The following is an 11755-nucleotide window of genomic DNA, read 5'->3' on the forward strand; positions in this document are numbered from 1 at the left end:
CTCTTTCAGTGACCAGATTGAGACCTGGCTGGGAAGTCTCATACAACCCCACTCAGAAAAAAAGAGTAGAAATGGAAAGCCTATGACAGTCCTGTTTTAAATTGCTTTTCAAGAATAGCTGCAGCCACTCTTTGTAGATCTGTGAAACATGAAAGCACACACACGGATTTATCTATGAAAATATTTTACTTCTGCATACAGCATCTCTCAGACATCCTGCACAGCAGGGGAAAACAATAAGTACATTTGTATAAAAAGCAAAATAAATAAATAAACATGCTACACATTTCTCACTGTGACTTTGGTTCACTCCATTGAAACATAGAAGGTGATCTCTGTAGGTTGGTGGCAAATCTCAAGAGAACACAAGGCACTGCGTGTTTGCAATGCGATACCTAAAGGAGGTATCACTGCATGCCTCACCCCTGCTGGGTTCAGATGGTGTCCCATATCATAGCTTTAATGTCTATCACAGCTATATTCCTACAGAGGCACAGTTAATGTACATTACCTACCAGTAAAAATACACTTTTTGTGTCCCAAAGCCATATCTTTGATGGACCAGACATCAGTAGAAAAAAAATCTTGTCTAGTACCTCTATCTAATAAATTAAAAACAACAACAACAACAACAACAAACAACCAAAAAACAACAAAAAACAAACACAAACAATCCACAGCACTATCGATTATTTGTCCTTGTTCTTGTCCAGGTATCCTTGCCTGGATTTGTATAGCTCTCTAGCATCTTCCAGGCATACCACAGAACTGCAAGGTACACTCTAGCTCCTTCTCATGTAATGTGAGTGCTGATAGCCTTTGAATTTAAACTTTTCATCATATCTTTTCTCCATATCTGAAGTTCTAAATGCATCACTTAGCACCGTGGATGCAGGAGGTGTCCCTTCTGTGAAATTATCACTGTCACAGTCACTTGCAATACCTTCATCTTCTGCCACCTGTAATGTCTGAAAGTAAATGAGTTTCTCCATGGTGGGATCCTCATTGAGCAGCGAGTTCTCACTGACCTGGACAGTCTGATCAAAGGTTGGTTTCTGGTAAGATATGGTAAAATCACGATCTTTCCTATACAGGCAGTGTTCATCAGCTGGAAGCCTGGTGCAACTCTTGTTCACTAGTGTGTGACGAAGGCTCACTTCCAGGCAGTCGTCGCTGTCTGTATTGTGCTGTCCATGTTCCCTGGGACCTGGGAATCTCACATCAGTGAGTGATATTCTTCCCAAAGAGGAACTGTGAGAATGTGATGCCTTTTCATTTCCTTGGGATCCTGAGGTATCCACCTCATTCTTTCTTGTGGGAAAGAAAGAGAAACCCAGGGCACTTAAGTCAAATGCGGATCCACCATCCACAGAGAGACCTCCAGATGTGGAGCCCGAGATAGTTTCTGTGTCAGCTGTTCTGGATGTTTGAAAGATGAAGTGTCTCCTTGGAAACTGAAGCATTTCAGTGTATGGGATGAAACTACTACTGTCTTCTTCCTCTTCCTCTTCCTCCTCTTCTTCTGATGATGATGGTAGGAAGGAAGCCATCCATAGTTTGTTGTTTTGTGCTAAAGTTTTGTTTTTCTTCCCTTGTGACATTGGCTTATCTGTGCAGATAAGACAGTCTGTGAGGAATTCATTTTCTCTGTGCTCACAGCAAAAGGTTGGTCCAGCAATTTTACAATTAGATAAATCCTATCAGAGAAAAGACACAAAGTAGGTCAGTGATGCTTTTCAAAGAAAATTTTGGATATAGGACACACCAGAATCAAAGCTGTCTTATAAAGGGACTTCTGAATGCAGAACTGAGAAGCACAGACCATAAGCAACTTTTGCACTCCTTCCCAGATACCCCCTGAAAATCAGCCAGACTTCGATCCGGGAAGGAAACCCAGCATTTGGGCCATACCAAAGCTTGAGGCATCTGCTTATGCTTTGCGTCTTGTTTCAGCAGCCAGATGGTGGAGGCACTTGTCAGAAGGATGAGGAGGACACAGACAGGGATCGTGGCGGAAAAGGGGAACTTCCATTCCCCTGGTGAAACAGAAAAAGACAAAAACAAATTTCCTGAAGGTGGTATATTTTATGCTAATAACGGGCACTTAGGGTCAGCTTTTCTTTCCAAGACCTCTGAAATTGTTAAGGCTCAAGATCCTATTTTTCCAAAGAAAGGGATGACAGACGTGCTTAAGACCAGCCTCTAAGTCAGAAATGTTAGAAATGACTGTTGATAACAGTCAGTGCCTTAATTAGAGCAGGTAAAAAATGAGGCTTTATTGACTTTTTTTTCCCCACTTCCGGGAGAAATTTGAAAATTCCCAAGGCTTTAGTGGTAGCATAACTCAAGTATAATAATTCAGGATATTCGGGAAATATTTTAGGGCTGGATATTTCCAATGAAAACATTGCTACAGAAGGCAGAAACCTTTCACTTGAAAATCCAAATCCAAACAATTTAACAGAAAGCCTTTTATTTTTCTTTTTTTTCTGAAAAGCTGATTTTGACGGAATTCTTTGACATTCTGTAATCTCATCTGATATCTTAATACATCCTTCCTCAGGAAGATCATACCTTTATGGTTTAACAGCATGCACACTGGCTGGGAGAATTTGCTGTGCTTGAAGTCAATGCTTTGAATGGAAGATCTGGCATTCAAGCAGTAATTGCCTCTGAGTGAAGTGGTGTCAATAGTCACTGTCTTTTTCCTAAAGATACTTTTGTATTGCTTCTGTTTGGAAACAAAGGGAACAGAGGGTTAGAAAGATGACTCGTTCATTTTTGGGATGGTGTTTCTCTACCTTTTTTGCCATAAGTCTCATCATCCTGTTTGCGTGGCACCAGTGGTTGGAAGGTGTGTAGTGAGGCACTTGCCTTGCTTGCTATTTGTAGTAATTATCTCTTCATGTCTGCTATGCTCTTTGCTGCCACAGCTATGCTGTTAGCAGCACCCAAACTAGCTGTTCTAAACCTTGGATTTTTCTCTGACTGTTCAGTTGCCTCTGAACATCACATCTAAATAGATAAAAATAGAAATAGAGTAAGAAACAGAACTACCAATAAAACAAAGATACTGAATGTAACACTCATTTCTTTTCCAGCTTTAGTTAACTCTGGTTTGGCCATTTCAATTTCTTTAAATCGGCCTCCAGTCACTCCCTGCATAGATATTTGCAGCTATTTCATTTCAGCTTCATTCCTCTGTTTCATCTACATAGTACCACTTTTACTGACCTTGTCTTCAGATCCAGCTTCCCAGAAGTTGAAGTCATACATCCAAGATAAACTCTCCACACAGATGGCCATAGGAAAAGTGGCATTCACATGGATTACGTTCTCCTTTACATTCATGTTTAGCAGTGGGGGAGCCAGTTCCACTATAATTGAGTGAACAGACATAAGAATAGTGCTTGCTGACATCGTAGTTTCACAGAAGTAATGTTTTATTTGGCTGATCTAAACTTCTAGCTGATATCTTGTGTGGACATGAAGGAAGGAGGTGGTATATTTTATGCTAATAAAGGACACTTATGGTCACCTTTTCTTTCCAAGATCTCTGAAATTGTTAAGGCTCAAGATCCTATTTTTCCAGAGAAAAGAAACAGAAAGGTAAAGGAACATCTCATTTTTTAATGTAACATAACCCCAGTGATACTGTCTTTCTGTTGTGGTGAGCTTGAAACCAGTTCATTCACTTAGAGCATTGATGAAACAAATTCTGATACCAGCTGCAAAACTTAATTTCAAATCATCATGGCTCACTCTTGCTTGTGCCTATTCAATTCTGGCATTCATAAAGCTTCATGTTTCTCTTCCTGCCATATGTGGTTTAACTAATTTGCTTATGCAAACACTGTTGCTGGGATGTCCTTCCAGCCAAGCAAATAACAGACACTCACCATCTAAATGGTATTCCTTGAACTGTGATTTTACCCATGGCGAATGGAGTCGTCCAGAAGTGGCTTTTACTTGAGCCCGGAATTTAATGAAGAAGTTTGGAATCACACACGTGAGGTTGCAAGAGATACTGTGAATATTTCTGCAATGAGGAACCTTTATCCATTTGTCCATGCGTGTCTTGCTAAAACAAGAAACAAATACGCCATATCAAACATCTTTTGTTATAATTTAAACGGCAAGTGAAGGAAGTGTTTTTCTGCATGGATGCTGAATCTTGCTGAAAGTTCAGGGCACTTTCCAGACAGAAAAGAATTGACTTTGGTGAAAGAATGCAGTCAGATCACTGATCATAATGCCTCTGATTAAGCACACCCAGAGATGTTTGCCCTTTGCCATACTTCCTATCAGATCCCTTTGTAAGCACTCACCTTTCATACCTCACAGTGTACGACACATCTGGTGGAGATCCTTCTCCTGGAGTCCATGTCAAAATCATATCAAAATCCTTTGACAGTAATGCAACATTTTGAGGAGGAGGAAGTTGACCATGACCTGATCAAAAAGGAAAATTAAGTGAACTATTAAACACTGCTTTGGAAATAGGAAATATCACTTATTGTTGACAAAGGTGGTTTCAAAATTTGGGGCACAGCAGCTCAGTTCACTTATGACTGTAAACTAGTTGAGGAAACAGGTATGTCTGTGATGTCGTTGTGTTTTCCTCACCTCACCACAAAACATCTTCATCTCAACAGCTTTCAGAAGTAGGACTGCAATGTGTGTGAGCCATCCAATTCTGTAATTGGAGCAGGATCCCCCATGGTTTCACTGGATTCTCCTGTGATCTGTTTTACAACCCCACAAACTCCAGCCTGACTCCCTTGTTCTCTCACCTCCTGAAGCTCAGATCAGTCACACACATCAGACGCATGGGTCACTCCCCCCATCCACTTGCAACTCATAAAGGCAGACATGTCACAAGTACAGCAGGATGCAGCATGCAGGCTCACTGCTTGTACTTTTTGACACCAGCTGTTTCCAGTAAATAAACATGTACATTGCAATCTTCAGCAAGACACATTCAGTAGTCAGATAACTGGCACTGCTGCCCAAAGAGGTTGTGGGTGCCCCATTCCTGAAGGTGCCCAAGACCATGGATGGGCCCCTGGGCAACCTGAGCTGATGGGGGGCAACTAGCCCACAGTAGGGGGTTGGAGTGGGATGGTCTTTAGAGTTCCCTCCAACCTCAGCCATGCTATGATTCTTTGATTTTAAACTGCCATTTCTTTACAGTGAAATGTTTTACTTGATGAAAATCATTCTCATTCCTGCTGCTTTCAACATGTTGTCTATGTCTTCCCTCCCCCAAGCAAAGCCACATAGCCCAGCAAAGCGAAAGTGACAAAGCCATGACGTACCTCTGGGCTGCCACAGGAAGCACAGAACTGCCAGCACTCCGATTCTCCATGCAGACATGCTGAAGCAGAACTTTTCCACATGTAATTTATTTCTTTCCTTGCTACCTTTTCATTGTATTGTTTTCCTGTACTCAGTTGTATAGATGGTGAAGGAATATGTGGTTAATTACTGACACGCATGTGCGCAGCTTCACTTCCTTGTGCAGCCCAAATGCGGCACTACTCATCGAACTGAAGAGGGAGCAGAGGTGAGACTGCTTGGGAGGAAAGCAGAAATGCTGCAAAGATTGCAGCACAATGCCCTCCGGTGTAACAGAGCTGATCTGTGGAACGGGCTACGTGAGAACAGAACTTGGCGTGAGCCCTTTCCTCTGAGTCACCTCATAAAAAGCGACCTTTGGAATTTACCTGTGTGGCTGTCAAATATTTATAGAAATCAAATAGTGTTTTACTGCATGAGATACCTGATAATAACCTAGCAGGTATAGGAACTTGTTAGCAGAACTACATGAAGTTATGTCAGTCTCATACCTATGAGGAGTCAAGGATTTTCTCTCAGTGTATGTTACCAGGCCAAGAGTACATTCTACAAGGTTCAGAACGATGCCAGTGCGGAAAGCAGAGTGCAGAGCTGGGATGCTCCATGTTTGGGTTTTGCTTTGAACCAGAATGAACAGGACAAAGGGGAGTGGCATCAACGAAAAGAGGGGAGGTCTGGGTTAGATGGTACCAAGAAATGTTTTGCTCAGAGGTCGGTGAGGCGCTCGCACTGCTGCCCGGAGAGGTTACGGGTGCTCCACCTCTGCAGGCGTCCAGGGCCAGGTTGGGCGGGGCCGGGCTCTGCGCGGCTCCCCCAGCTCCGGCCGCAAGGAGGCGCTGCCGCCCGGAGAGATGAGCCGCGCTCCGGCCGCGGGTACTTCCGGAACCGACTACCGGAACCCACCCCTACGTCCGGAAGCTGCCTCCTGGTCGGCGTCGTGCGCGCCCCGCTCTCAGTGCGGTTCGCTGTCTCTGTGTAGTGCGACCGGCTGTGCCGTGCCACTGGGCGTTGACCCCCTCCGCCTTACCTGCACGGTACGCAGAGCCAGCAGCTACAGGGATGTGTGGGGTAGAACGCTGCTGCAGCCGTCAGTGCCTGGTCGTTTGCACATAGCGACCTGCTGCAGGGTCTGGGCTTAGTGATGCATTGGTGCGTCCATCACTGCGCAAATCCCGCATTCTCGCACTGGTCTACTCAGTCACGTCCACGCTTTGGGACAGGGATTGTCCTCCTCAGCGCACGGTACCTGGGCCTCTGCATACCGCTGACAGCTGAGGAACGCGCTCTTTTGCCGCCACTCGCCTGTCCGCGCTACGTGATTCAGACTACGAGGGCAAACCCGCTCTGAGTAACCTTTCCTGCCCGATCCCTTCCTGAGGAAGGGCACTGCAGGAAGCGTGCTGCGGGGCGGTCACTGCATGCCGTGGTGTGGCTTTGTGAAACAGCTGGGGGGGCCGGCCGGCAGAAAGTGCTGACATCCCACTCCTTCCTGCTCCTGCCCCACCCACGCACTGGTCCTGGCAGAGCGCTGTGTGCGCTGAGATGCAGGTGAGAAGAAGCCCACGTGTTAGCAACACTTAGTAAGTCATCTCTGGTCTGAGTGGCACCATGGGAAACCAAACCATAATGATCCATAACTGAAAGTTAAAGAATATTACATTTGACCACAGTTTGCAGGAAGGAGTAGGTGTTTTCTGCTTGGTTTTGTGTCCAGGCCTGGGGCTCCAAGCACAAGGAGGGATGCAGAGATGTTGGAATGGGTCCAAAAGAGGGCTGTGACAATGATATGAGGGCAGGAGCACCTCTCCTATGAGGAAAGGGTGAGGGAGTTGGGCCTGTTCAGCTTGGAGAAAAGGCTTCAGGGAGACCTCACTGTGGCTTCCTAGTACTGAAGGGAGACTATCATGGGGAACCAACTTTTTACACAATCTGATAGTGACAGGACAAGTAGGAATGGCTTTAAACTAAAAGGGGAGATTTCAGTCAGATGTTAGGAAGAGATTATTTACTAAGAGGGCGATGAGGTGCCAGCACTGCTGCCAAGAGAAGATGTGGATGCCCCATCCCTGGAGGCATTGAGGGCCAAGTTGGTTGGGGCCTGGGGCAGCCTGAGCTGGTGGGGAAAATATTTTCCTCTTTCTGCTGAAAAAGAACAAATTGCTATTGGTAATGAGAGGGTTAAAAAGTCGGCAGAGCTGAGTGATGCCAAATAAAATACACCAGTGTCCCCTTGACCCAGACAGGCATCTCAGCAACTTTTACCAAGAGAAAAAGAAGAGAACAGACTTGATTTAGTTTTTAAACCAAGTCTGGAAATATTTAAAATGAAAAACAAAACAAGTGACGTAACGTATTTTCCATACAAATGCTACGAATCATTTCACATTCTTTATTTCTGGTTTGGGATTTTTCAAGGAACTCAGGGTCTCCAAAGCACACACAGCAGCTATAGCTGATGCAGTTCCAGATACAAGGCTCGCAATTAAAGAATGTGTGCACCTCAAAGTCTGCTTCTGCATGGTAAGGAGAGTACAGTGATCCCACAAAGACACCTGGACCCTGTTAGTTCCAACAGGGTGTTAAATACTGGATTTGTGTCACAGCTTCATTAGGCCACTAAGCTTTGGTAGGTAATAAGGGTGCTTGGGTAAAGCCTTGGGAGCTTCCCAAGAGTGTGCAGCATTTCCCAGCTGTTTCATACCTGCACAAGCAGTGTGCAGTCACCAGTCAGCAGACCCTCCTCCCTTACCAACCTCATTGCCACTAATGCGGCAGTCAGGTGGAATGGGTTGCTGCTGTGTGCAGGTGGAGAGCTGCCCTGACTGGAGCTCAGACGGATGAGCAGGGGGCTTTACAGGCATCACTGTACCTGCCTTGTCCCTGGCTGCTTCGTCATGTAACAGGTGCAAATCTGCAGAGATTTTTTTCCTCAGCAAGAGAAGCCCCTGCTGAGTAAGGCAAAAACCCTGCTCCCCTGGAATGAGCCCATTCCCTCCCAAGGGTTTGTTTATTTTTTCACAGCAAACAAACAATTAAAAGAGTCTCCTGTGTGCATGCTTAAGGGATGTTGGAAGGGCCTTGCCCCTGATGCAGGAGTGGTTGCTCATGCTGCGGCTCCAAACTGACTTCATTTTCACCTTCCCTGTGACCTGCTTTCTGCATGCAGCCATGTGGTGTGCGAACACAGTGCTGCTTTGCTGAAATTCCCCTGTCGCTATCCTTCAGCTGGCTGCATCACCAGAAAGGCAACCACTTGCTTCTCCAGCAGAACCCCAAACCTGCCAACTGGTTTTCTACCACAAGTGAATTAAGTGCAGTAGTTATATGGATCTCAGGTAAAGCCAGAACTGCAACAGAGCAGACTTATTTTGGGTCCCAGCCTGAAATCATGGACCAGAGTGTGAGATGCACTGCTCAGGCAGTGGACTCAAGTCACTGTAGGGTTTTATGCTTTTTTTGTGTTTCTTGAAATCTGTCCCCTCCCCTTTACAGCACCTTTTTATTCGTGCTGAAAGCAGTCAGGGAGCTTGCCTGGACTTGCAGTAACGGTGAAACTCCAATGCACAGAGTCAAATGATTGCTAGCCCGCAGTGCAGATACAACAACACGGGAACCTCCTGGGGGCACCGTGCCTCTCGAAACCCCCACCTCTCACCGATCAGCGTGGGAAAAGCGGTGGGGACCCTGCGTGTTCCAACAGAGAGAGCGACTTATTTCTAGCAACCTGTCTGTTGTATTCTCTGAGCCAAACTGTGCTCTCAGGGATCATCCCACAGCCTTCAGAGCTTGTCCCTTGAGAGCATTTCTGTACTGTGTGCCATGCCACCCTGCCTAATTTGGAGGTTTCTCTGTGGGCCCAGGACTGCAGGATGCAGTGCATTGGCCCTTGTAACGAGGCTCTTCTTCCTCTTTCTGGACAGGGGATGCAGGGATCTCTACATACAGGAAACACATTTTCTCTTTGGTGGATTTCACTCAATGATGGAGTGAATGCACACGCTGGGAAGGGAACACATGACATTGGGAAGCTGTGTATGTACTGTGTCTTTAATGTGGACATCACCATTAGGTGAGTTACTGCAGAAGGGGGTGTGTAGGGTGCCCAGAGGTGGATTTCCACGCTGAGGCAGCGAGATGCTGTTCTGCAACCACTTGTAGCGGCAGCTGCACTTCCTGGCAGGGAGGGCAGCATTTGTTTGAATGTTTGCAGTGTTTTGCATTGTAGTATTTGGATGCTAAAGCTATACACTGCTGAAAAAGTTAATTAGCCAGATAACTAATTAAAGACTTCTCCTTTTTATTGTTGCCAACTTGCAATTCAGAAAGGGGCTTGTGTCAAAGTAGATGCAACCACACATCCCAGTGAAAGAGGTGATACACCATTCAAGATCCAATTACCCATTTAGGGGATGGATGAGGGAAAATCCCATCGTGGTCTGGGAGAAGGAACGTCCCAGTCCCATGCAGGAGCAACACAACTGAGTGGGCTCTGTATGCCTCTCCAGAGGGGCTCTTGCTGTGAAGGGGAGGGCAGCAGTCTGGAACTGAATGTGATGGACAGGATTTGGAGGTGCCAACAGACATCACGGCGGTGGAAGAGTCCCCAGGAGGTTGACATGTCCTTACGGACTTTGTTAGATTCCCCGTCAGAACTCCAAGCTGGTGGGACTCTGAGCTAAGAGAGGATGTTCCCCTCTATAAGGACACAGACAGGCTCTGCTTGTAAGACTTGCTGGTGGATGGTCCATGCTTGCTGTGCTGCTCTGCTACCCTTGGGATGTCACCATATTCTATGGGTGTCACTGGAGCAAGAGAGGACTGAGCAGACGGATGTCCTCTTAAATGTCTCATTTCCATGGGTCACTGCAGAGGAGATGTGTAATATTTCTTTAAAAAAGCATCACTAACAACACAATATCACTCAAATAGAGTTCCTTTATCAGTGGGATAAGGGAGTGCTTCCAGTTGCTCCAGCGCTGTCTTGACCTGCTGATTCCTGGGGTCATTTTGGCCCCAGGGAATAAGAAGCGCGAGAGCGGAGGGTGGAAAAGCCGGGGTGAGGTTTGGGCTTCCTGGCCTGGCCACCAGCCAGGAGACGTGCTGTAACTGCATGGCACCAGGCCCAGAATTTCCAGGAGGGCTGAGCTCGCTTCTGAGCTTAGGAGAGGGGCCCGCGTTTCTACCAGCACTTTGCACGTGCTGGGTGCACCCAGGGCCTGGGCTATTGTGAAATCCCAGCCTGGCTGAGGGTGGCTGAGTGTTTGAAATTCCACCAGGCTGCCCAGCCCTCCCTCCCCACTGAAAAAGAGTGGAATTGAGCAACTTCAGCAAGTGTTCTTTGGCTGTGCAGCTCACGTACTCTGCAGAGCACAGGGGATGATGCTGATTTCATCCAGCTGCTAGACAGGGGGAGTGTTTTAAGGCTCAGAGTTCAGATCGCATGGCTGCTAGGTCGGTCCACTGATACACATTTACACCAGATGAGGATCTGGCCAGAGTCTCGATACTGGGAGAAAATGCTTCCCACCCCCGCTGCTATCAGGCCCAGCCCTTGGATGACAAGAATTTAATTTAAAGGCTCAATCTCTTGTCTGAACAGCTCCCTCCCTCCCCCACTCTGATGGGAGGAAAAGCTTCAGAGAGGCATCAGGCAAGTGGGAAAGCTTTGGAGAGAGCTGTCTCTTGCCCTTTAGCCATCCAGAGAGAAAGAACTCATCTGAATGACATGAGGATCAATCAGAGAGAGGCATGGGAAAAGCTGGGGAAATGAGCCTCCAGTGATGTATATTCATGGGGGGGAAACCTCCCCCAGACATGCAGAAGCTTTGATGAAAACCCTCCCAGCTGTGCTGAGCCTTTGAAGTGACACAGCAGAAGTGCCTTCACGATTAGCCAAGAGATAGAAGCAGATGAGCTCTCAGTCAGCTGAATCCTTGTATTTAGGATAGACTTTAATGCTTACTTTTTATATCTTCTTCCAAAATTAATGAGCATCATCTGCACTGCATCCTGTCATTCCTTTTCCCCCTTCCTCCTGCACCACACCCCAAATAACCTACAAAGCCGGGTAGGCAGGAGATGAGCCAGCCATGGTGCTTCATGCTCCAAACTGGAAGGAGTACTGAACAATTAGCAGGAAATAAAAGGCTAATGGAAATGGGGCTTGCTTTTTTTCTTTTTTTTTAAACCAAGTTTAAAAGCAAGTTTCTGGAATCTCTCCGCATATCTTATGTCAAAATGCCATCGCATTTCAGCAGCAGTGTTTCTCCTTCTCCCACACTTGTCTCTATCCTCTATCTCCTCTCCTGAGCAGAATCTTTGGAAGCCAAGTCTGAAATCTGTGGTCTGGTCCTTGAGCTGAGCAGGGCTGTTTCCAGGCAGGAACACTTGCACACTA

At 46.4% G+C, this 11755-nt stretch overlaps 1 protein-coding gene across 4 annotated transcripts; it reads right to left on the reverse strand.

The window, feature by feature from the left end:
* Window positions 1-167: 167 nt before the first annotated feature.
* On the reverse strand, window positions 168-6777 carry IFNLR1 (interferon lambda receptor 1). 4 transcript variants are annotated; one of them, XM_085208768.1, is made up of 7 exons: window positions 5319-6777; window positions 4338-4452; window positions 3900-4081; window positions 3235-3377; window positions 2575-2731; window positions 1912-2036; window positions 168-1697 (listed from the first exon to the last, which is right to left on the reverse strand). In XM_085208768.1, the coding sequence occupies exons 1-7, from the start codon at window positions 5374-5376 to the stop codon at window positions 783-785; spliced, it is 1695 nt and encodes a 564-aa protein (XP_085064894.1). In that variant the 5' UTR covers window positions 5377-6777; the 3' UTR covers window positions 168-782. The 4 variants fall into 4 exon arrangements, with proteins under 4 accessions (XP_085064894.1, XP_085064896.1, XP_085064895.1 ...); XM_085208770.1 differs by having other exon boundaries at window positions 6386-6776; XM_085208769.1 differs by having other exon boundaries at window positions 4329-4452; window positions 6386-6775.
* Window positions 6778-11755: the final 4978 nt, after the last annotated feature.

The sequence above is a fragment of the Meleagris gallopavo genome, chromosome 25 (genome assembly GCF_905368555.1).
Source record: "Meleagris gallopavo chromosome 25, MGAL_WU_HG_1.1, whole genome shotgun sequence".
NCBI classification, from domain to species: Eukaryota; Metazoa; Chordata; class Aves; order Galliformes; family Phasianidae; genus Meleagris; species Meleagris gallopavo.

Excerpts from the sequence above, each read along its gene's own strand:
- IFNLR1 (XM_010723511.4), bottom strand. The coding sequence starts at position 5,376 with ATGTCTGCATGGAGAATCGGAGTGCTGGCAGTTCTGTGCTTCCTGTGG. Across the intron at positions 2,037-2,574 it reads CATGCTGTTAAACCATAAAG|GGGAATGGAAGTTCCCCTTT; the intron begins GTATGATCTTCC and ends CTGTTTCACCAG. Across the intron at positions 1,698-1,911 it reads AGCAGATGCCTCAAGCTTTG|GATTTATCTAATTGTAAAAT; the intron begins GTATGGCCCAAA and ends TTTCTCTGATAG.